At 36.9% G+C, this 27,355-nt stretch overlaps 1 protein-coding gene across 1 annotated transcript; it reads right to left on the bottom strand.

Annotated features, from left to right (window-relative positions):
* Positions 1 to 103: 103 nt before the first annotated feature.
* LOC127627484 (stomatin-like) lies at positions 104 to 26,931 on the bottom strand. Its single transcript, XM_052103879.1, has 7 exons — positions 26,742 to 26,931; positions 19,389 to 19,498; positions 19,018 to 19,090; positions 7,718 to 7,800; positions 6,939 to 7,142; positions 5,884 to 6,018; positions 104 to 1,866 (listed from the first exon to the last, which is right to left on the bottom strand). Exons 1-7 carry the CDS (start codon positions 26,800 to 26,802, stop codon positions 1,678 to 1,680), a joined length of 855 nt encoding a protein of 284 aa, XP_051959839.1. The 5' UTR covers positions 26,803 to 26,931; the 3' UTR covers positions 104 to 1,677.
* Positions 26,932 to 27,355: the final 424 nt, after the last annotated feature.

Raw genomic sequence — 27,355 nt, 5'->3', positions numbered from 1 at the left:
TAATAGCATACTAGAGGGATTAAAACAAAACAACACTTGTGTAAAGGTAAAGAGTTTGTGTACTTTTAAGTTTTGAAATGGACAATATTACATTTTATGATATGCTAAACTAAACGGAATAAGACATATCGTGCATCAAAAAAAAAAAAACAAATGAAAGAAAAAGATACACATACAAATGCAGTACAAAACAACACACATAATGAACTGGCAACAAAAAAAAACTTCCAAACCAAATGTGATATTCAACATATATCAGTTAAATGACTGATTCTATAATTTAATATATAGAATTGTAATAGACTGACACAGGATCAAGATACAGACATTTGGATAATTCCCTTTACCCATATACCCTTTATAAGCTTCTACGCAGCACCACATACACACAAATCATTTACGTCTTTGAGTTCTGAATAGTCTGTAATTACATCCTTTGATTTATGAAGCAACTAAGACTATAATTACATACACAAACATCGACCTTTTCAGCCTTAATTGATTTTTCCCACTGCATTTAGAAAGATTATTTTACATTTATGAAATGTCTAGCAGACAAAATGATCTGAAATAATAGAGACGACCTTAAAAATATAAAAGCAATATATTTGCATATGAAATTGATATATAAACACTAGATCTCTAATCCATTGTGGTTTTTAAAAACAACCAGCATCATGTAAACCTGTTAATATTGATTCAATAATCTAAATGAATATGGCTTAAGGCTTCACATTGTTAGACAGCATTAATGAAGGTTCTCAGCAAGAAAAGTCTTGTATGTCTTGACATCTGGTACTATCCAAATATCACTTTAGATGATTCATGGCTTATTTGGCTTGGTTAAACGTGCTGGAAACACACACACACACACACACACACACACACACACACACACATGACCAGGAGATGTTCCATAAATCAACAACTGAAAAGAAAAAGCCGACAATGCATCTGTATGAACTCAGCGCCAGTGGTTATCAACTTGTTAGTCGTGCCCCAAAATGGTTTACAGGTTTTGATAGAGTTACGTACAGCAGGGGAATTACAATGCTTAATGCAAATAATAAAATGCAAATAACCATATAGGTTAGCAAAATAAATAGGCTTATAAACTTTGAAAAGGAGGATAAAATGCTTCCCATATATTTGTTGTTGACACCAACATCTGTATGTCCAATCAAACTGTCACATAGTGTAATATGACAAAGTAAATACAATATTTTCCTATTCATGTTAATAATTCTGCTTAATGTCGTGCCTATGCAGACCATGATAAAAAAAGTTTTTATAATTTTATTAAATATTTCTAAGGGCATTTTTATTTCCTTCTGTATGATAACCAATTCTGTTACGTGTTGGGTCGACACTAGAGGTCCTATGTAAAATTTGGGTCCTGAAACAAAACAAGTAGAGAACCACTGCACAATAAGTCTGAAATTCACCAGCCAAGTGGATGTTGTTAGGTCACATCAGACTTCGTCTGAATGGGTCTATACCAGGAACATCTACAGATCATACGTCAGAGAACATACTGTGTATATAACATGTATATTATATGCACGTGAGTGTATGTTATATAATATTGGTCTTTTCACTTCTGCATGTGTATGCATGTCTGTGCGTGTATGAATGTGTTTGTGTATACGGTAGGTGCCTGCATTCTAAAACCCCAGCTCAACGGTTAATAAAGGAATGAATCATGTCTATAGGCAGAGGGAAAATGATCGTAGAGTTTTTCTCTGCTGCAATGGTGTTGAGGGTCTGGAGGTAGCGCAGCTGCAAAGCGGAGGGGGACTCTGCGATCACAAGAGATGCCTCCTTCAGTGCCCGTGAGGCATTCATCTCTCCCTCTGCGGCTATCACCTACAGAGAGCAAAGTAGAGATTGAGAGTTCAATGGAGCAAAGCACTTTTCTTCAAAGCACTCGCTAAGTCAGTGTCCTAAATATGGTAGACGTTCCAAAACAGCTCACATCGCATAGCACGTTTAAAGGCATAGAAGAAAATTCTCTCATCATTTACTCACTTTCAATTTTTTTTTAGAAGAATATCTCAGCAATGTAGGTCCATTCAATGCAAGTGAATGGTGGCCAGAACTTTGAAGGTACAAAAAGCAAACAGTAGCATAAAAGTAATCCATAAAACTTCAGTGGTTTAATCCATACAGAATGTTCAGAAGTGATATGATAGGTGTGGGTGAGAAACAGATATATTTGATATTTATAAAAGTCTTTATACTATAAATTATCCTGCCTTTATATGGTTTTTGGACCTCTAAGGTTATTTCCAACATTCATTTGCATTATATGGACCTACAGAGCTGAGATATTTTCTAAAATTCTTTGTGTTCTGCTGAAGAAATTAAGTCATACACATCAGGGATGGAGTGTGAGTAAATGAGAGCATTTTATTTTTGGGTGAAATATCCCTTTTACCCAAGGTTGTTAAAGGGCAGTTATCCATTTATTAGGCATACTGTAACTCACTTTGGATTAGCAGGTAGTGCCTATAGATGGAAATATCAAAATACAGTCTCTCACATAAATCAACAGATAAATTAGTGGGAAACACACACAGAGAAATGGGAAAGGAGTCGTCAACTTCTGGCTTCCTTTGTTTATTAATTTACCCTAAGAGTTTTTTAGTGGCCTTTGCACAAAATAGTGAACATTAGCATTCAGCTCCCATGCAATCGCATACTTTCACATCATACAGACAGGGTATGATTAATATATATGTCTGACCATGCGGAATATTTTTTGCAATTTCTCTGCATTTGTCTGCATAATGAAAACCATCCCAACATACTGTATGTTTATGTGGATAATTAGGAAAACTGGCACAGCAGTTCAACACATTCAATGTCAGGTTTCACCCATTCATTTACAATTGAAATGGCACATATTCTACACTTTAAACAATTTATTTTATCACCCTAAAGTCCAATTTTAATGGTAGTCAAAGTTCTGTGCACCAAAAACAATTGCATTTTAAGTTTACATGACCATTTTCCACAATAAAACAGGTTGTTCTTTAATGATGCAATCGGAACGGTCTTCCTATACACTCAACTATCTAAATATATTGCAATAAAATTAAAAGATATCGATTCTATATTTGTAACCAACAACTTACAACAATAGTTTGATATTTTTCCATTGTTTTTCATTTAATCATGACTTTTGCAATGCTTCATGGGATTGTAGTTCATACCCTCATTAAAAGCCGTATGTACACAGTCTTATACATTTTTGCTTCAAATTAAAGATTGTAATGTTGTGATTAATCTCAGAACTGGCTGGTTTGTAAGAAGATAATTCAGTAGCAAAACTACAGATACATTTCAGCCTATGACGTTTTAATGTTGCAAAAAAAGATTATTCCACTTGCGATCGCAAGTTCACATTCAAACCAGATGTTACCATGTGAAAACGTTAAAATAGCTCTTAAATTGTGTCAAATTCATTTGAACTGACATCAATGAAACAAAGCGGGTTAATAATGATACCAGCATTTTTTCATAATGTGCAAAACGTGTTTTCTTTGCTCCTTGGCAATTAACATTAAACGAATCTGCTGAAAAGGCAAGGTCAATTATTTAAATGCACGAGCACATCCCCAGTTAACACAATGCCCAGATGATCCATATCACCGGCTCTGCTTTGCCCTAACAAAAAAGTGCGGGATAGTGCTGTGGTGTGATGTCATCGAGTGCAACATTCCATTTCATTGGCTAGCCATCAACCAAGAAAACGACTTCACTGACCCCTCCCCCACCGAACACTGGTCTTGCTCACTTGCATCAGAATTTGATTAGTGCAGTTTTGCTACAGGTTTTTCGCAAAAGTCAAGGCCTGAAGATTTAAAGTTGCAGTGCCAGATCTGAGAGGTTGAAAGAGCCGATATGTGGTTGTAATATGAAAATGAATGAAAGTACAAAAGTTAATGTGTTAATGACCCGAATCATGGTCATTGGGATGGATAACGAGAAGGGGATAAAAGTAAAGCAAAGAAACAAAAATACAACATTAACTAAAAACCACAGATCAACTGATCAAAACATTGATCAAAAAGGTGCCATATCTATATGCATAATATATATGCAGTAGAAAATGCACAATTTGTCTTGTTTACATTCTGAATTCATGATGCTAATGGGCTAACATGGTCTATGCAGCCATAATATGTGCCAATTACACTCTGTTATTGTAATTTATGATGACACTGATACTACTGCAAAGATTGGTGTATAAAAGAGTGTTAATGGCAACATACAGACAAAAGAATGATGATAGGCATTCCTTCCTATTGGGCAGATGTGTGAAATACCTTCGCTGCAGAAGGCAGATGAATGAAGCAGCATATAAAACAAATGTGAATGGGCACTTAAGAGTATTTGAGAAGATTTGCTGACTAATTAAACAAAACATAAATGCATGACATGTTCTTGGAAAATGTCTACACAAACCGTACAGATGTAGTTAGATTTGCACCAGCTCTCTAATAACTGCCTCGCGTGTGTTCATGTTGACTGATCTTAACATGAATGAAAATAAGTTGACAACCTCAAAGTAGATGGAGCTCAAGGTCACACCAACCAATGACGTGGACCAGTGGCAGTAAGGTGTTTAACAGCCAGTAAGAAGTTTTGTTAAAATTCACACAGGCTAGCTGAACGAACCACCAAACCCAACGCAAACACCTTCTTTTTGGCCAAATTTTGTTCTAAATGACATCACACCCGTTCGTTCTTTGATGTAGTATGAAGTATATCTGAGCCTTATGAAGAGACAATACAAAAAGAAAAGGGTTGCTAAACAATTTACCTCTAGGAAATCCGCTACCTGCACAGCAAGTGTAACTGCAGGTTGATTGGGTCTCCAACCACTCACCACTTACTAACACCACTCAAAAACTGACCAGCTTGACCACCAGCTTGGCCAGGTTGGGAGACCATCTTAAACCAGCAAAATATCTAGGTTGATTTAAAGGACACCTATTATGCCCCTTTTCACAATATGTAATTTAAACCTTTGGTGTCCCCAGAATGTGTCTGTGAAGTTTCAGCTCAAAATACCCTACAGGTAATTTATTATAATGCCCATTTTTGGATGGGAATAAAAACTTGCTGTTTTTGTGTTTGTGTCTTTAAATGCAAATGAGCTGGTGCTCCCCGCCCCATATCCAGAATAGGGTGGAGTTTTGACATCTATGCTTCAGATAACTAGACATCTAAAGCAATATGACTGACAGCAAAAATAGTTATATGTTTGAACCGGAGTCAGACACTGATGAGGGAGAGACTCCGTCAGAAGTAACAACTTTGAGAATGAACCAGGAAGTTTCCGAATGGTTATCTGATAAAAATATTGATTTGTTGTAGAGTTTTTCAGCAGTTTTGCAATGATGGAAGAGCAACACACACACACACACACACACACACACACAAATACTGTTACAACGTTCACTATGCGCTATAACGAAACAACACACACAAGCAAACATGTCCGTCGGCAGTCGTGGGCAGGGCCTGTACAAAGTGACGTCATTTTGTACAGAATCTGCAAACGGCTTGTTCTGAGACAGTGCTTATGATTAACCCTCTGGGGTCTGAGGGAGTTTTGGCCCTGGAGAAGTTTTGACATGCAGTTAAGGGCTAATGAGGATAAAAAAAAGGACTGGGTGGATTTATATCATTATAGGGTGGTTGTATGCACACACTGCCAACACACATTTAATATCAAACACCATGTAAAAGTGACTTTTGCATAATATGTCCAATTTAAGCCATTTATTTTTCAGCAGGGATGTCCCTTTTAATATGTGCTTAGCTCATTGTGTGGAAAGTTTTCTTTATGATTTTTTTTTAAAAACACATTACCTTGGCTCTGGCCTCTCTGGTGGCTTCGGCTTCGGCCGCCATAGCCCTCTGGAGCTGCAGGGGCAGTTTTACATCCTTAATCTCCACACGCTCCACTTTAATACCCCAGTCATCTGTGGCATCATCCAGCGAGGACTGAGAAAAACAAAGAGTCAAGTCACTTCCTGACAGTGATTAAATTCTTGCAATCCTCAGAATGGGAGCACTGCAACAAGTGTGCCTGCCATTAAGAATTGATTGGATATTTCAGCACCTCTTGACTGAGGAATAGTGACTGCAAGGCCTCAAGTTATTCAATGTCTGCTTGAATCAGGTCTACCACAAACCAACCAGATTAGAAATCAGACTCTAATCATATGAGTCAGAATGACAAGAACCACATTAGTTCCAGAAACATGTGATATTAAGTGTTTGGAATAATGTGTGTGGAGACAGACTATGTCCCACAAACTATACAGTAGGTGGTGCAAAAGTCAGAGACCAGATTAAAAATCAAATTCAATTATCTATTTTAAATCCATTTAAATTAACAGAAACTTTTAGGTTTTTGAAAAACAAAGTCACTTGATCATGCAAGAACTTGTTTAGCGCTACCACTGTCATCAAACCAAGAACGTCCAGATTTTCACAGAGATATGACTTCAATTTCAGGTTGTTTCTCACCTTCGGATGACTTGGGATAATATGTATAAGTTACATGGACTAATTATATGATACTTTTTGAGCTTTAAAATGGACCATTGTTGAAAAGATTGACTGGTATTTTCATTAAAACTGCTGGTTTTGTGTGTCGCACAAGACAAAATGTCTTACAGATTTGAACAACATGAAAGTGAGAAAATTGTTGCAGAATTATGCAAGAATTGCAACTTAAATTTTAGTGTGAAATATCAATTTTAATTATTTGCAACTCAACAACCTAGTTTATTTTCCATTGGCTGAAATGTATCAAATAAAGTCCAGTTGCAAAAAATCTAGAGAAAGTAAGTCTGACTATTGTTATAGAAACTTACAAAGTTTGTGTGGGTTGATTCATGTGTTAGTGTGTGTGTTACCTGCATAGTGTGGGCGATTTCCTCACGATCAGAAAGGATTTCTGCTAGGTTCTTTGTACCCAGCGCATTCCTCAGGGTGGTCTGAGCCAAAAGGCGGGTGGCTGCATCAGCATTGGTGATGTTGGCAACTGCCAGTGTGGCATTTTGCACACGGTAATAGACCACGCCATCTACACTCACTGTCACAGAGTCCTTTGTCAGCACCTATGAGAATGAATGCACACAGAAATACACAAACAGTATTTTATCAAAATCATCCACATAGTGATATTGCATGGGCAACAAAACAAGGCAAGCAACCTAAAAACTAGACGACAAATCTCTTGAGGTGAAGTGTGAAATTTTAGCCTCAATAAACAAAACTGCAGAAAGAATGACTATTTTCAAATACTAATTCCAAACACTTCCCATGTCTTCCATTGATTGGACTAAAATTGTGTTTACCCAGTTTGTTCACACTTTTCAGGGGAGTCAACCAACCAATGGCTTACTTTTAGTTCACTCTACATATTACATTTGGATTGGAGAACATACTTTAAAGTAATATTCCAGGTTCAATACAAGTTCAAGTCAATCAATGGCATTTGTGGCATAATGTTGATTACCATAAAAAAAATATTTTGACTTGTTCCTCCTTTCTTACAGAGCAACAGTGTTTAAAGTCCTAGCAAAGTGAACATATTCTTACTCAGTTTTGTCTGATGCTGTTCACAGGTCAAGACAGAGACTAATGTTTTGGATTAAAGTGTGTATGTGTTTGTATCTGAGTGTGTTCTCACCTCCTGAGGGGGGATATCAAAGGTGATGGTACGCATGTCGACATTAATAAAGTTGTCTGTGCAGGGCAAGATGAAGAAGAGACCTGTGGCGAGACGGCAAACACAAGACATTAATGACACATATAAACATAACAGCAGCAGATACTGAGCTGTCATCATTCTAATCAGTAACTCAGAGGAACACTGAGTGGATCACATCTGGCAGCCAAATTGCTCTATCACTGCCAACTGGACTCAGCTGACTGCATTCACGATTATAATGAATGACCTAGCTGACATCTGCTTTGATGCTTAACAGTACATTGTACTCAGTTGGATGATACAATTATAAAACAGCGGATATATTGTTCAAAATTAAAATGTCACTTTCTGGTTGATCAAACATTAGTGGAATATGTCCATAGTCAATATTCTAAACTATATCTGTTGTTGCTCTGTCATTTTGTAAATATTAAAATCAGGCCAAGCAAAAAAACTAAAATAAAAAATATAAGTCCTAAAGAAATAATTAAAATACTACAGGAACAATAAGATGAGTTAGGCAATATGTTTGTAAGTCAATCAGGTCTGTGTGTATATGTGAAGGAGCAGGCCTATCAGTTGTAGTTTGAGTGTATTTGATCATTCCTGTAGTTTCTATACAAAAATGAGAAGTTTTTCAACGACCAGAAAGGGTTTGTTCATCTACTCTGAGGTTTGTATACTCTACTGTGGAAAATTCCATTCACATTCCACTCACTACACTAAATAGTAATGGAGGAGGGGCCCACTTCTGATTGTTTACAGACCCCTCATTGCCCGCAGAAAGACCACGTTTCAGAAACCAAGAACCAAGCCATATCTTCTCAGGCCTAAGCTTTAGTACAAAGGCTATATAGCCACCAAGAACAAAATTTGTAAACCCCCCCCCCCCCCCCCTAAAAACAGGGATTCCAAACCTTTTGCCCATTGATTTATTTTTCTCTAGTCATTTGTGATGGTGCATAAGGATTCTTATGACTGAATTATTTCAGTTAACTTAATGTATTTTGTTATTTCCATGATATTTCAAGGCCTGTAAATCAGGATTTGAAAATTCCCTAATATTTCCAGGTGATCATAGGAACACTCTGAATAGGTTTGATAAAGAAAGCTCCCAGTGAAACCCCTTGGTTAGCTTTCAGGGCATCAGAGAGATATGTGGACAAACTAATAATAGACATTATCTTCACAACTTCATTCCTGGAGGGAAAACCCTGCAGGTTTATATTCCAAAACACAGCATGGCCAAATACACACCAGAGACACCAACATAGACAGAGATGCACATCACTCTATGAAGTGACTATAAGAATTTCAAATTAAAGATGCCATACATCAAAATATATCCTGTCAACAGTGTACATTTTTACATAGTTTTAGTCTTTTTAAAAAGATGTCCTTTAAAATTGGTCAATATTTTATCACGTCATATTCATTCATTTTAGTCAGTATTACTCTGACTAAAATGGCATATAATTTTAGAAACATAAACAATATCTTTTAGTTGATAATAATATGCAAAATGACAAAAACATGTTCCGAACTGTAACAACCAAATTGAATCAAATATTTAAACATTTAGAATTTTTTTTTATGAAAGTATGAAACATATAACAGTCTACATACGAAAATACTGCACAACTGTCCTTGTTGTGAAAACCTGAGCTCCTAAAATAATAGCATATAATGAATATACTGAAGTGTAGCCTAATGCATTTTTAATTCTTCATGCTTTTTATTAATGCAAACAGTGTGTTCACAACACGTTGTTGTAAATTAGTAATTAATTGTAATCAATTTAGTAATTGTAAATCCACAATTACTAAAAATTCTCAAATTAAATTTGGACTGACTTTGATAAAAACCCTTTCAAGGGTGTCAACGGAATAAAAAAAAAATTATAGTATAAATAAAAGTATAAATATTACGGTCCCCATCCAACCTGACAGAGCTTGCGACGATCTGCAGAAAAGAATGGCAGAAAAATCCCCAAATCCATGTGTCTAAAGCTTGTTGCATCATACCCAAAAAGACTTGAGGCTGTACACTCTTTCACAGACGTCTCAGCATACTGTGTGTGCTTAAGAGGTTATGTGCCTATTTCCTGAATACTAGTGATTCTTGTAAACAATTTGCACATTATTGAGCAAAGTAAAATGCTATAATGTTTGTTTGTTGTGTGTGTGTGTGTGTGTGTGTGTGCACTGTCCAAAACTAAATTAGTATGACACAGAAGAAAAAAAGAAATGAAAATGGTTTATTCAGGTCAGTGGAAATGCAGAACAGGTCACTTGTATTTTTTTTCTCACCCTGTGACAAACAGGCTTTGTGGTGGACAGCCACAGCACAAATGCAAAACAACACACACTCACACACACACACACACACACACACACACACACACGTTTGTCTACATATCATTATGAGGACTTTCCATAGACATAATGATTTTTATACTGTACAAACTATAGATTCTATCCCCAAAACCTAACACAACCCCAAACCTAACCCTCACAAAAAAAACTTTCTGCATTATCACATTTTCAATAAAACATTATTTAATATGTTTTTTTAAGCTATTTAAATTATGGGGACACTAGAAATGTCCTCATAAACCACATTCATAGCATAATACCCTTGTAATTACCAGTTTGTATTGTGTATTTCCTTGAATATATGATGTATTTCTTTAATAAGTTATGTATTTCTTATATGATGTACATCTTTAAAACATGATGTATTTTCTTTCATTAATCAAATGATATTGTGAAGCGCAACTTATTATGAGGGTATACTGGAATGTAGATGAAAGGTAAAAGGTATGTTATGAGTAAAGACTGTTTGTCTCTTACACAAGTGATTCTAAATCAACGTGTCCCTTACACACCCTTACACAAATAGCCCAAGATATGGAAAATAGCCAACTGTATAAATAATAAATATATTTAAAATAAAATAGACAGGCGAGAGATTTTCCACCAATTGTTAACAAGTGAAAGATATAAAACATAATGGTGGCAAGTGAAAAGACACTGGCAGTGAGCCCATTGGTCAGATAGTGGATAAGAGATAACAAAAAGTTATATAAATGAGAACTTAGGATGATATAGTCAGAACGGACAGCTGACCGGACTCAAGTTTGTTGATGATTCAATAAACTTTAACTTTGGCATCTGGAACCCTGGACTTCGAGAGTTTTCTTGCATTTTAGAGAAATTCGTCAAAGATTTTCCACGACATAATTGCCGCCCGTAACGTGGGGCTGGATCGAGGCTAAAAGGGTGAAGCTGCTGAGAGGTCCGCTGACTCAGATTGCACAAAATCACTGGTACCAAAAAGGTGTTTTTGTGTGATCTGATGAGGTAAGACCAGTAAGTAGCCGCCCTGGCGGCCTTACCAGTCCAGACATAAATTATTTTGGCTAATTGGTGGAGCGGTGGTGGCGTAGTGGCTAAAGCACAGGGCTGTTAATCAGAAGGTTGTGGGTTTGAACCCCATGGCCACCACCATTGTGTCCTTGAGCAAGGCACTTAACTCCTGGTTGCTCTGGGGATTGTCCCTGTAATAATTGCACTGTAAGTTGCTTTGGATAAAAGCGTCTGCCAAATGCATAAATGTAAATGTATTTAAAGAAGGTTAATTAAAGAAGGTAGCAAAAGCCTGGGGGTGGAGCTGAGAAGCAGCGGTGCTTGAAACTCCCATATCTAGGTTTATTTATGTTTGCCTGAAGTGAGCGGAAAAACCTGCGCAGGTGAAAATCCTAGAACGGGTGAAAATTCCTGGTCAGCAGGGGGGCCAGGTGAAATGCGTGCCAAAATTCCTCTAGGTGTTAGATTGAATTATTTAAGGATTGAAGTGTTTATCGAAACCCGTACTGTGCAGAAAACGGGGAATTGTTAAATTGTGTGCATGCCTGAGATAATGAATAATGTGCATGACTGACTATAATGTCGGTGCATGTGTGCTCATTGTACTAACTGCGCTGTTTCTGTGTTTGTTTCAATGCATGATTACGGTGTTGATGATGTATTTATTGTGTGCAAGGGTAGAGTAACACGGAGAATCAGGTACCATAAAGAAATGAAAAAAAAGTGTAAAAATTGGAAAAAGGGATTGAAAGGATTGATTGAATAAAAACAACTGTTGAAAATTATAAAGACACAAAACGGTACTTGCTTCTCTGATATCTCCTTGCCTTGCTCTCGCTCACTGGTTGGTTGAACGGACAGCCCCATGAGTGAGAGGAAGAGGAGACTCAGAAGAGATAAAATAGAATAATTGGGAAAAAGATAAAGAAAAGGCAAAATGTTTACCATTGCAGTGAACAAGACTAGAGAAAAATGCAGAGACAAGTGAGTTTTGCAAAGTTTTGAGATCAACGCAGATCTGAAGAGTGGGAGAGAGAACTGGAGAGAGCATTGATAGAGTCAAAGGGCATCAATGATCATTTTTGGAAAGAATCAGAGTATATAGAATATACAGGGCAGAGGAGGAAGTTAACTAAGGAAAAGGAACTGGTGAAGGGTCTGATTAAAGTAGTAAACTTAGCGGAGACCTTACAAGAATGGCCGTTTGTTGCTGGAAAGAAATTGCAGCAGGTAACATTTCTCTCTCACACAGTATGCTAGAGACTGAGTGCTGTGAAGGGCTGTAGGGGAGGGGCAGGCTGAGCAGAGACGGAGCAGTAAAGGGGGGGCTATGAGCATGCACAGAAACAGAGAAGACTTTTTTTTTTCTTGTCTCAGTTTTCCTCCTGAATCAAAAATCCTAATGTGGTGGCAGGCTGAGAGGAGAAAAGAGATAGAATTAAAAAGATTAATAATAGAAACACAGGGAATTAGTGATCATTTCTGGAGTTATGAACAAATTAACTACAGTCAAACATTTTAAGGTGATTTTTAATAGGGAGAGAGAGTAAAGGAGAATTAGCACCAATGTAGAAATTGTCTTGAACAGAGACCCAACATGGATGTTACAGCTGTGGGTGGAAGTACATGGGTTTTAATATAAAAAGAAGTAACAGATATAAATAATGAGTGTTTTTTATGGAAATAAAGGAGAGAGAGGGATAAAAAGAGGAGAGCAAAAGGAGGGACAGAAGTAATAGGTTAGTTTTAGTATAGTATTTTTTGAGAGCTCTTTGTTTATAAAGGCCTTGTGTTTGTAAAAACTGTGAAAGTTTCTGTGTTTGTGAGAGTATCTGTATCTGTGTTTGAAAGTGTGGGAAGAATGACTGAAGTGTTGTTATATTCAAGCAAATGGCAAAAGAGGGCCAATGATATGATGATAAAATAACTAATAAGAAAATTATATTTTGTATCTTATGAAGTTAAACCTTAAATGTGAAAACTTCACATTCATGTGTCCGTTTTATGTTCTGTCTGGTCCAGTTTATGAGAGAATACTATTTTAAAATTATTAAATTAAACACTAGAAAGTTGTTTTTGATTTTTCTATGATTTTAAAAATGTCTGGAGAACAATTTAAATGTGAGTGCAGCGTTATCGGTGTAAACTTGATCAACCAACAAAAGATAGGAAGAGATTTTTTATTTTTGTTAGGAACTGTCTGAAGTAGGCATTGAGGATGACTTTGAGGGGAAACAGGCCTCTCGTGATGTCTTCAGACAGACAGAAAGGGGCCCCGACTTTAGAAAAAGATAGATAGATAGATATTTAATTTTTATTTTATTTATTTTTTGTTTGGTATACACAGAATAGGTCTTGGTTGATCATGGGTACACTAAGAAGCTGCATTTGAGACTAAAATTAAAGGAAAATAAATTTAAGAATGATTTGGATCATTAAAAAATTGGTCTTGGGGGCAGGTGAAGCCCATGGAGAAAGGTTAAGATTAAATTGAACATCATAACTTCCTCAAATATGAATGTTAATAACTTCATATTCATGTGTCTATTCTGTGTTTCTTTTGTCATCATCATGTGTATGTTGTTTCACTCACTCATTCTGGAACTAGTTTATCACCATTGCAGACGGATGGTCAAGATGATTTTATAGAAGTTAATAATACTGCAGGAGGAAATCCAGAGACAAAGAAGACTGAAAATGATGTGGGCTATTATCTGATTGATCCCCTGCGCTCATTACTGCTGGTAATCATTATTGATTTGCCATTTATAATGTGGATTCAAATTTCTCTGGAAAAGTTGATTTCAGTCTTATACGATCACTTTATGATTTTCCAGAATGCCATCAATGGGGTTCAATGCCCATGTCTAAATTTAAATCCAGCAGCTAACCACTGATTTATTGATTTGAAGAGTAAATATTACAAATGTATGGCAAAGTTATAGAGTTACCTATTGGATTGGTTACTCCCCAAATTTTCCAGAGAGTACCCACATAATTAAAAAAAAAACAAATGAGATCAGTGGGTGCAACAAAGAGATGATTGAGTGTCTATTTCTATTACTACTATTTCCATTTGCCATAGTTAATACATGAAAGTATCATTTTAGAGGTATAATAATGATAACTGTTAAATGATGATGAAACATTTGGATAAAAAATGTAAGAGTCATGAGAAATTAAAAGTACGTAGTGTATTTTACTGAGCAATTATTTCAAAACACAAGAAAAGAGATATGTTTGAATTCCATTGTGCCTCTTTACAACTTTATTCTGTTTAAAATTTACTTGCTTTTCTGTTAGTTTAAAAACTTCATTTATATAATTTTATTAGATAGAATGGAAGTTCCTTCACCTGAGAAAGTGTAAGAAATGGAGAAAGTAGTAATAATAAATTACTTAACAATAAAAAAGGGATTATAATATATTAATAATCAGACAGGTGTTGTAAATGTAAAGCTCTGCATGAACAGAAGGCTAAAAGTAAGTTGAATTGATTATATCGAGAATATCGAAAAAGACATTGTGTTCTGTTTTATTAAAGATTAGAAGGTTCAATGTATGTTGATTGAATGGACAGAAGAAAGTAAGTTGAGAGAAGTTTTTTGTTTTTAAATGGTGTGAGATGAGAAAGTTTGAAAGCAGTTAATATAATCAGTTATTATAAATATCACTATTTTTACTGTTGAATAATAAATTAAATCTATTGTTGTGAGATTCTAAAATGAAAGAAGAAGATATAGCTGTAATGAGATTAGACACAGTGTGAGGGAGTGGAATACCCCCCTCCCCCCACCCCTTCACTCTCAGTCTAAAATTGATAAGTGTCTGCTTGAAACAGAAACACAAGAGCAGATTTTGAAGAAATATCCATAAGTTGTGTTATTTTATTTTATTTTGATTTGCTTTTTATATGTAAAATGATGTGCCTTGACAATAATGTTAGATAGAGTGATATGAAGGAGATGTTCAAACAGCTCTCCTCATCAATGATTAAAGATTTTATATATTAAGAGGGCAATCTAAAGTTAAGGGTTTATACTGAAGACAACAGATTAAGTTGAAAATTAATCTGAAAGAATAAATGTAGGTTCAAAAACTATCTAGAGACTATTATTGAATGAAGGTGATGTTTTTAAATTAAGCTTCCTAGAAGCTTGACAGGGCTTTGTTCTGATGTTATTCCCCACTATGATACATTCACATTTACATTTATGCATTTGGCAGACACTTTTATCCAAAGCAACTTAATACAGTGCACTTATTACAGGGACAATTCCCCCGGAGCAACTTGGATTAAGTGTCTTGCTCAAGGACACAATGGTGGTGTCTGTGGGGATCGAACCAGCGACCTTCTGTGATTACCAGTGATGTGCTTTAGTCCACTACGCGACCACCACTACTTAGTTTTGTGTAACATTTGCTAAAGTAGCAGAAATAAAACCTGAATGGAAATTAATGATCTATAAATGAGTTCAATTTTAGCATATTTTATTTTTACTTTGGACAATTTTAATAGATTGATGAATTTTTAATAATGCTTTTTGAATTTAACCATGTTTTGAATTGTCTCCATATTTAAGCATTTGTAGATGTTCCATTGGCTGTGTCGGTTCTCTGGTGATACTCCCAGAAAAAGAAAATATCTGTTTACTAATACAAAATTATTAAGGATTGAGGACAGAGCAGTATCAAGACCAGTGGCAAGAGGTGACGACCCAATGACAGGTAAGACTTGACAATGGCAAAAAAGGTTAAGCGACCTAAGGCAGGGCGTCACCGCCCTGGAAACCTGCCCAAGAAGGTTTGAAAGGGGTGAAAGGAAGCTGATGAATGCTCTTAGATCAGAAGCATCAATAGGGAGGTCTAGAAGAGACCTGCCCAAAAATTGAACGTTCCACTGAATCCGACTGCATTTTAAGCATTCTGTCACTGTGTTATCAGGGGATCATACCCTGTGTAGAGGATTATTTATAGATTGGTTTTTGGGGTAAAGTTTTGAGAACCGTTGCAGACAAAGGAGTGCTTGACTTATTATAGAAGTATTAAACAAACATGGGAATGTTTGTATGATAATTAATTTAGAATGGAAGATGATTTATTACTTTTACTTATGCTTTTTTTGAACTCATGTACATTTTAAAAGTAATGAAGAATGGAAAAGATATATGGTGGTGACTAAAGATTAAGATTGCTTGTCTTGTTTGTTTGTAACAATATAAATGGAATTAATTAAGAAATAGGGTGCAGGGTTGGCTACAATTGGTATAATCATTGAAACAACAATTTGTGAGAGGGGAATAATATAATATTGCGTGTTACCATTGATAAAAAAAAAAAAAACAGATGAAGTACTGATCAATGTAAATGGTTCAATGCAACAGAAAGACCAAACTGGGAGGAAATTGATTCCTCCAATGATATGTTATATATTTGATCTAAATTTGATAAACTTTTATTGATTTAATACTCTGAATTACTCTGATGCAGTCTGAAATTATGAAAAACAGCTTAGCTTGCAGGGAAAATGTATTAATGTGATACAGACATTGAGAGACCTTGGGAAACAGGAGGAAATTAAATGTATGTGATAAGTGAATGAGTAGGGAGTTTTAAGATAAGGAACACCTGTGGTATTTTCCCTCCTCTGAGGAGAAGTATAGCCTTTCTGTGATTGACCCTGAAAAATGTTGTGTATAGGTACTAAAGGGATGATCTAATGTTTTTAATTGGAACAAAGCCAGGCTCTGCCTGGCACCTGCCTGGAGGAGGCAGATGAAATAGTCATGCTGTTGCCATCATTGAAGCAAGTTGGGACAGGATGACCCGCTGAAGGAGAGGAGGTGGAAAACAATTGCGGCCTACAATGCCAATGAATTAGAAAGACATATTAATATGGATGATGTTATTACTGACATACTTGGGACAAGTGTTGCCCCCAATACAAGGCCTACCGGAGAAACGTCCCAAGAAGGACCAGGATCCCCAGATGAACAACTCTAAGAAAGCACACTGCAGAGTGGGTTCCCTACAATCAGCCTTGGGGATCTTGGATGGCCTTTCCAATGAAGCTGAATTAAAATGAAATACTGCAGAAAGTGAATTCTTAAAGTACAAAGCACTTGACGGACTGTATTGAAGTAAATATGAATATGGAGTTACCAACGAGTAAGTTGGTAAGTCCATACAACTACCTCAAAAATTTGCCCCCTCAGACTACGGAAACAATAATAGGTTTAGAATATTACGCAAATTCCATAGATTCAGTAGAAGAAGAGTGGTTACTAGACCATGCATATCAAAATGATTGGTACAAATGGGCCGAATATACGAGCAAATATGACGAGTTATATAATATGTTCGCCCTCTCCCTTGAAAAAATTACAGTCAGCAAAGATGAATTAATTACATTGATGACTCATTGAAAGCCTACAGGCCAACTAGAACCTACAAGTAAAATGGCTTGGTTAGAAATTGGTTTGACAAACTATTTGGATCCTGGAGAGAACGGCTTCCTAAAGTGGGAGTAATAATAGCCATAGCTGTTGTTATCATTTGTGTTGTTGTTTTGTTGTGTTGTGCCTCTTCTCAGATCAATGCTGGCCAATGCTGCAGCTAAACAGATGATCAATGTATCTGTAAAATCATCTGGAAGTGACATTGGGGCCACTGTATACCCCACATGCCCTGGACTGGATGACCTAGCTGAATTCTAGAAAGAAACCTGGAATTTCACAAAAGTGGTAGGGAAGGGGAGCCTTCTATTTTGACTCTTTATTTTCACTTTTATATTGTTTTTGGATAGTAAGGGAGTCAGCATATTTATTGTATTTTCTTTTATAACAAAATTAGGTAGTATTTTAGATTGGATAGAGTATTTTAGATAGGAAGATAGAGGGTATTATGTTTATTATTTTGGCATATATCCCTTCCTGAAGTTATTATTCCTTTTAAAATTATGTTTGATGTCTAATCAAGCAATGATAATGAAAGGGGATGATGAGGGTCTGAAGCAGATCATTATCCATGTTACAAGGTAATGTAACCAGAAGGGATTAGGGAATGCTAAGACTGTTTATTTTAAAAATATGAACCTTTTTAAATGTTTTAGAACTATCATTTGTTGTTTAAATCATCTCTGAATGTACTATTAACTGAGTAAAGTGATGTAGAATGAAATATAGTATGCATTTATAAACTTTAAAAACACTGGAAGTATCACTGGAGGGCCAGAGAATAAGAATGAAAAATAGAAAGAAAAGGATCGACAAGCACCTCAGTGCTTAGCAGCAAGAGCAAGACTCTACTGGTTGTTTAAAAACCCGTTGTCTGCTCCAACACACCACCAGATAGCGCTCCAGACTACCGGAAATGTCTGTGAGTTCCTCTGGCAGAGAAGGATGAATATTATTGTGATTGACTTTACTAATAATTTGTTAAGAAGGTATAACTGGTAAACTGTGTAATCAATTGTACTCTACATCATGCAAGGCTTTGAAATTGCATGCACACACTTGTTACAAAAAAGTTTATTTGTTGCCACCCACCCCCACAAAAGGTGATAGCTAGAGGATTGGGATCTTTTACTCCTTCCTAGCCAAATGTGGAGGGAGAGGTTTGGTCCCTCATCCTGCAGAGTGCAGCCCCATAAAGACAGCGTTGGATAAAGGAGTGCATTGATGATTCAATAAACTTTAACTTTGGCATCTGGAACCCTGGACTCCGAGCGTTTTCTTGCATTATAGAGAGATTTGTCAAAGATTTTCCATGACATTTGTAACCTAAAAAATTGCCCTTGTAAACCACATAAACATGCCCCCCCCCACCCCCCCCACACACACACACACTATCACCAGGACTGATTAAATCACAAATGATCCAAATATGTGATATTGTTTTTTGTTTTTTTACCTGGTCCTTTGGCTCCTCCTTGCAAGATGCGTCCCAAACGAAAGATAATTGCCCGCTCATATTCTTTCACTATCTGTGGGAAGATTAATTTTTATAACACAAAGAATGCTACATAATGACACTATTAAAAGGAAGATAAAAGCATCCCAATTAAATCATTTAGAAGTTCCATGGTAACCTTTATCATTCTTTAGTCATCTCCTAAAGAACCAAGATAAAGAGACAATAAGGATTTTTACTACCATTGTGAAACAGCCCTATCTGGTGTGTCTACACAAGAGTTCCATGCATTTGATGGATAGATACTGGAATGATCAGCACAACCATATGCCTTATGACAACACACTGATTAAATGACCTCCACTGAGTACCTTAATGCACATCCATATGGAGAGAGGTAGTGTGAGCACCGTGAGGAGAATGGAGAACAGCACCAGTATCCATCCACACAAGCCAATGTCACTGTCTGTGTTTTCCAAGGCTGAAAAGAAAAAAAGATGTGCATATGCTTAAACTTGCAGTATATTGCTATGCAATAAAGGTAGAATCACACAGCTCATAAAACCGATGGGTTAAATAAAAATTAAAAGATTCAAAATAAAATTGTATTGCTTCAAGGTGAAGTGCCTGCTGTAACGATGGGTTCTTGGAGTGGAAGAGGAAGAGAGGAGACACATGAGTAAACACTTAAAATCTTTAAATAACAATCACTGGAGTGGAACAAACAATAAAGCTAAACATCATAACATGAGAACATAACACTTCAAGGACTGACAATTGAATGAACAAAACTAGAGGGTATATATATATATATATATATACACACACAAGGAGCTAAATGAGGGAATGGAATACAGGTGTGGATGATGAGGAACAGATGGAAGTGATAAGGGCAGTGCACTATGGGAGATGTAATCTGGAGGAAAACTTCAAAATAAGAGTCCTTGAAGAACATGAGGGAGACAGACTGTGACATTACCCCCTCCCCCCTCCTTTAAAGGGCAACTCTTGGTGCCCAAAGATGGATGAGGAGGGTAGAGTGACGCAGAAGGTGAAGAAGGATTCAAGGAGGATGATCAGGAGGCCTGGGGGGCGGCTTCAGGGCTAGGAATGGATCCGGGGGCCTGGAAGTGGCCACAGTGACGGTGGAGCCAAAGGGACGTACAGCCAAGGTGGGACAGAGGGGACGAAGGGCCATGGCGGAGTCCAGGGCTTCTCGCCTTGACCAGGGTTTCACATGGAGCTATGGTCGAGCCGGTGATGCAGAAGGAGCAGGCTGACCAGGAGGAGGAGGAGGTGGTGTCTTGAGTGGAGCCAGCAGAGGAGGAAGGGACAGGGTACTAGACAGAACAAGGGTGTCCATTATGCTGGCTGGAACCAGTGGAGGATGAAGGGTAGTCAGGGTGGGAACCAGGGCGAGGAGCAAGTCCAGGTCAATTAAACTTGGCGAGAGCTGTCTCAGGAGCGGTCGAGGCTACAGGCACTGGTTCTGGGACGGTCAAGGCTACAGGCGTGGGTGCTGGCTCGTTAACCGTGGCAGGCGTGGGTGCTGGCTCATTAACCATGACAGGCGAGGAGGGAGGAGCCCTGGAAGGCTGGAGGGCGTCCACTGTGGGAGGAGATTCAAAGTCCTCATCCTCCACACCCACAGAGAAAGGTGAACCACAAGAGTAGGTATGGACATTTTGGTCATTTTGTCTACTCAAGTACTCGATTACTCACAGATTACTCAAGGGGCAATTACAGTACATGTTCATAACTGTATATATAATAACATGTCTGACAAGCATCTATGGTTGCTGCATTGCATATTGTTGTTCCAGTGTATTGTCTATTTATTATTAAAAGCTGTCAAAAGATTGCATAATAAAAATATAAAGCATCATATTTTGTCATTATGTGAAGATTCGCTGCCCAACTCTGAATGTACACAATGTGCATCTGTCTGTTCTTCCATCAGGTTACCATAGTAATCTTAGTGAGTGCGCACCAGTTTTTTTAGTGACTGTCTGAACAGTTTCGTTTCAAATAACAGGAGATGCCATAACCATTGCGTTTTAATATGCATGTTGAAGTTCAGTTTTGAAGATGCAGCATTCTGCTCCATTTATCTGCACTCTGTCTAGCTTTTTCAAAAACTCGCCTGCTGTACACTGCCACACGCACCTGGTGTGTATGTGTAAGTGTGTGTCCGTCCAAATGTTCGCTCTTGTGAGGAAAGCCGTGATGCTCTGTATTGTTGTTGCTGTGATTCATGAAGCGTTCCACTCAACTCAGAGAGTCTGAATTTCCTGAGGAAAGTGCAACGGAATGACACTTTATATCAGATATCTAACTTGGAAACTCAAGCGGAAATCTTGTCTTATGTCACACAAGGCAGAGAGGTTTAGTCTGTGACAATCATACACTTATATGAAAAAATATCCATTAACAAGTCAAAGTTCTTACATTAAATTATAATAAGGCATGTTTAGCAAATGTTTTGCAGAGAAAGGTGTTCAAAAGACAGACAGTTAATTACATTCTCTTTGTTTTGATTATTGTAACATCTGTATTGCAGTGTTGTATCAGTTTGTTTGCCATGAGAATTCTCTGATAATCAATGTACCCCTCAAAGTCACAACAACGCAATCAATCTCAAAATTAAAAATAAGCTCCCTCATTGAAACGTTTGTGTCTAGTTGTCAGGTAATTATCACTGGATTTCAAATTAAGTGAAGTCACATCATGCATGATCCAGTGTTTCCCACAGGATTTTTTGTGACTATGGGGGGATCTCGACCATCTAGGGGGGTCCTGGGGCATACTCCCACGTAAGTTTTGTACATTTTAAAGTTAAATACTTCCACCTGGCACACTTTAAGAGCAAAATTAAGAGGCTAGTGTTGTGCTCTTTAAACAATTTTGTGCTCATAAAGATGCAGTAGGCAACTTTGAAATAAGTCGAATTGTGAGAAAGAGCGCCAATTCTTCCCCATTTACAACATGCTCTTCACCCCCGGCCAGATTTTAATTGACAGCTGTTCACAAACAGAGCCAAGGCCTGCCTCGCCAAAAGCGATTGGCTAAAATCTCATCTGGGGTTTGACGTCTCTTAAAATATTTTTGTATGCTCATTCTCAAAAGAAGGGTAAAAACTAGGTATGTTAGTTTCAGCTTTTTATCTTTTAACGTTACCTCAGACTGCTAACGATAGTTAGCTAGTGAAGTCGAAAGCAGTGTAACGTTATTCCAATTAACCTAGTATTGCTAACATTAATTTACGTTAATCATTATTATTCTAACTTCGGCAGTAATATTATCTGTTTGCTCGTACACTGATGATGATAAATTGTGTGTGGAGTAGTGTATCAATTAGGGCTTGATAGTCCTGATAGTCGACCAAACGTTAGTTGATGAGAAGAGTCTTGGTCAACCAAGTTTTGATTGGTCGGTTGGTCGTAGGGAAAAAAAAACAAATATTACCGCAACGGTATTACCGCAGGTTGGATGCTAGGTGGTACTATGGTGATATTTTCACTAAGCAGGGTTAGGGTTAAGCTTACACAATAAAGCAAGACACCTTGATTTCAAACTTAGAACATTATTTTTTATTTATTTAAAAAAAAAATCTAATGAAACTGGAAATAAAATAAGTGCAAATAAATTGTGTGTTGTATCCAGGAAAATACATCACGTGTGTGAATAAATTAGAAATGTAGCTGTAAGAAGCTAAGAGTGGCCGGTTAGGGAAGACTGATTACTAAGCTGAGCCCTGTCCATTATGACCATATAAAGCATTAGTCTACAGGACCATCTGCCCTAATATGCATTAAACACTCGGGTTAAACCCTGTCCTTTTGCAGATGCAATACATATAGAGCAAATTACATTAACTGTTGGGACAGTCTTCCAGGAGTTACTCATTGAATACAATGGATTTAATTATCAGACAGGACAGTGATACAGTAATTGTGGAATGATTAGATCAACCCTACCTCAGACTGACCCTGCAATCTTTGTATTAACACAAAATCTCTGACCATCACCCGCATGATGTGAATAATCTTAAACTCATTCATTTTGCCAGGATTTACTGTACTGTAGATCTGATTAATAATGATGTCTTTGTTTTAGTACAGGAAAAATCAAGTTTGTTATACTCTGATTGATTGATTCCACAGCTGAACTCATAGAAGACTAATGTTGCTACTTACACTGTTTCAGTGTTGCCCAAAATTAAATTTGATGACTTTTCCATGAACTTTCCAGTCATTTAGGATTAAACAATTCAGACTGATTTCTCGCCTACATATCAGAATGACTTGCGAGCAAGATTTACTCTGCACAACAGCAATATCTAGCTGATTAAATGATCTAGCTTGTTTCTCAGTTTCTATTCCTGCTCCCGCGAAAACGATCGACAGATGTTTTGATGTTCCGAAATTAGGGAACAATTATGGCTAATTTTAGCAATGCTTGCTAACGTGATTTTTGTGTGGATCTTACTTTTAAATGCTTCTTTAAATTATATGTCGGGTCCTTGGAAAATCACTGCATCTTCACAGTTGGAAGGTAAATTGCACAGAACTATAATGTTGTTTCCCTTGTCTCCATTGAAGAGAACAAAATGTCGGAATTTCCACAAAATTATAATAGTCCTCCAGTGGCCATTGCAATGAAACCACATTTGTTTCGAGAGCTCAGTGTTCATGTGTTATTACACATGCGACAGTAAGTAGTGCCAGATTCACATGAGTCACGAGAGAGGACCAGAAGAGATCTCTAATCATATCTGTACCATAATAAAGCAAGCAGCGGTCTTCATCATTTTATGTCAGGAGGATATTTCGTTTATTTTTTTATAAATTGAAAATTGTAATCCTGCTAGAAATCCCAATATTTACCAAAAAGCAAAGGATTACAGTTAGGACTTCAAATTTTTTGTATCCTTATTACGTAAAGCCATTACAATTCCGTTACTCCCCAAGCCTGATATTACATTAAATCACGCAATTTTCCTGGCTTATATAGCTAATGTGCATGCGTGGTTAGCAAGTTGATTGACAGGCGATGTCTGTATCTAAAAAGTGATTGGTTCTTTCACCTGTAAGGCAGGACTTCCTTCCTACATCCACTGGGCGCAAGAGCTTCTTGGTTGGGTGTTCCAATTTTTCCCATTAATTTAATAGAAGTGGCCCATCTCTGCTAAATAAACTCTTTTGTTACACAGTTTGGCACAGAGGGCATTAGGGAGGGGCAATACCACTTATTTTCTTTTCGATCCGATACCAAGTACTTTTAGGCCAATATTGCCAATATCAATACCAATACATTTATTAAACTTAATTTTGTATGAATTCTTTGGTAAAATTTTTAACTTTATTATTACTTACATTTCTTTATATATATATATTTATGTACCTAAACAGAAAATTGTTAGGCTGCTTTGTTTCCCTTTAAATATGAGTTTGTATAAGCCACATATAAACCTCACAATTAACCATAGATATTATTATATGGTTACTATTAAACCAAGTTACCATATGGATACTACAGTAATGCTGTAGTAAAACAATGGTTAATTGTATCAAAACCTTGGTTACTGCCAAAAAGGAAAAAACGTAGTTACTACAATGGTTACTATTGTTAATACAATATTACTACAGTAAATCCATGGTAAGTTTTCATAAGGGATTCATTTATTAACCAGGATTAAAGATCATTATCTATGTTTTAACACCTCTGAATTTAAATACACCTGTACAAATTTTCACACAAGCCCATTATAATACATGTTATGTCTAGGTTTGTCATTACTTAGTGTGAATAACTCCAGATGCTGTATTTCTGTCACTACTTCAGGAAAGCACTGACTGCTCCCTATTTGAATGAGCACTATGACTGAAAGGGTGAGCACTGTTTGTGACTGCTGGTGTATTTTAGAATTTCTATGCGTCAAGATGGGTGGAAGAAAAAATAGTTACGTGCCATGCAACAATTTGCTCATATACTTCTTTTTTCCACTTCGAATCTTATGAGATGCATTAATATTTATGTAATCTAAATCGCACTGAACTCGAGGACTCTGGTACTTGGACGTGACAGCAATGATCGATCATGAAAACGATGATCGATAGTGATCACGCATGATGTGACTTCACTTAATTCGAAATCACCAATTACCTGAAAACCAGACACAAACGTGTCAATGAGGGAGCTTATTTTAAATTTTGAGATTGATTGCGTTGTGACTTTGAGGGGTACATTGATTATCAGAGAAATCTCATGGCAAACAAACTGATACAACGCTGCAATTGTTACAATAATCAAAACAAAGAGAATGTAATAAACAATGTTTTGAACACCGGTCTCTGCCCAACATTTGCTAAACATGCTTTATTATCATAAGTTGTAAGAACTTTGACTTGTTAATGGATATTATTTAATAAAAGTGAATGATTGTCATTGACTAGTGACTAGATTTCTGCTCGAGTTTCCAAGTTAGATATCCGATATAAAGTGTCATTCTTTTGCACTTTCCTCAGTTGAAAGGTGGAAATTCAGACTCTCGGAGTTGAGTGGAGCCCTTCATGAATCACAGCAACAACATACAGAGTATCACGGCTTTCCTCACAAGAGTGAACATTTGGACACACACACACACATACACACACATACACACACACACACACACACACACACACACACACACACACACACACACACACACACACACACACACACACGTTGTGTTTCCATTTTTTATGGGGACTTTCCATAGACATAATGGTTTTTTACTGTACAAACTATATATTCCATCCCCTAAACCTAACCCTCACAGAAAACATTCTGCATTTTTACATTTTCAAAAAACACAATTTAGTATGATTTCTAAGCTGTTTTCCTCATGGGGACTAACAAAATATCCCCACAAGGTAAAACATTTCGAGTTGTACTATCCTTATGGGGACATTTGGTCCCCACAAAGTGATAAATACAAGCTCACATACACACACACCAGGCGCGTGTGGCAGTGTTCAGCAGGCAAGTTTTCCAAACAGCTAGACAGAGTGCAGATAAATGGAACAGAATGCTGCATCTTCAAAATTGAACTTCAACATGCATATTAAAACGCAATGGTTATGGCATCTCCTGTTATTTGAAATGAACTGTTCAGACAGTCACTAAAAAAACTGGTGTGCACTCACTAAGATTACTATGGTAGCCTGAAGGAAGAACAGACAGATGCACATTGTGTACATTCAGAGTTGGGCAGCGAATCTTCACATAATGACAAAATATGATGCTTTATATTTTGATTATGCAATCTTTTTTACATTTTGTAACATACTACTTTATAACAGCCTATAATAATAAATAAACGATACACTGGAACAACAAGACGCAATGCATCATCCATAGACGTTTGTCAGACATATATTATTATATATAGAGTTATGAACATGTAATTGCCCCTTGAGTACTGGACGAGTACTGGAATAATTAGTCCGAGTACTCGAGTAGAGAAAATGACCAAAATGCCCATCCCTACTTGCAATGTTTATTTATTTTCAAATCTACAATCAACGATCTTGTTAAAGGCTATGTTTATACAGAAACACATTTTTACATGTGTAGTATAGTTTATTATATAAATATTTGAACATATAGGGTCAATCAAATTCACACAACCATGCAAACACATGTTATTACAAAATAATATTAATTAAATAGTAGCCAACCTATTTGTCGATTCTTCCGTTTCTGCTCCCTCATCGCAGCTGTTTCTCTGCCGTATTCCATTGTTGGAGATATATTTGAATTATTCAGGACTGATAAATTATGTAGGAAACTATCTTTAATGGACTTTCAGCAAGGATACTCTTCTATGTAATGTTTTGCAGTTCGGGACAGATCAGATTCTACGTGCAGTTCAAGCCCCGCCCCGTCTAACTGTAAGGGGTGGGGCTGGAGGATGAGTGGGCGGGCTTTAGAATAAGGGAGTAGAATCACAAACAGCACACTGAACATAGTCACAAATAGGGCGGAACATACAGTGCCGGACATTGTATCTAATTGGTCAGATCCAATGGGTATTATCCTTTTTTAACTTTTCGCTGTGTGTTTCAAATCAATTTCAGTAGGTGCGTACTGTCCAGACCGCTGCTGAAAGCACCATATAAACAGCTTTGGTCACGTGGGACTTGTGACATTTCTCAGCGCTGACGAGGAAGGGCCAAACACAGTCGTTTGTCTTTAATAGGCTAAGCCGTTTTTAAAGATAATTTTATGTAGATTGTAGGGGTGAATTTACATTTGGATGCCAGATACCTTAGAAACGAGTATACCTTTTGGT

The sequence above is a fragment of the Xyrauchen texanus genome, chromosome 34 (genome assembly GCF_025860055.1).
Source record: "Xyrauchen texanus isolate HMW12.3.18 chromosome 34, RBS_HiC_50CHRs, whole genome shotgun sequence".
In the NCBI taxonomy this organism is placed as follows: Eukaryota; Metazoa; Chordata; class Actinopteri; order Cypriniformes; family Catostomidae; genus Xyrauchen; species Xyrauchen texanus.
Note: the sequence above shows the minus strand (reverse complement) of the source record. Positions and strands in the feature narration are given on the sequence as shown.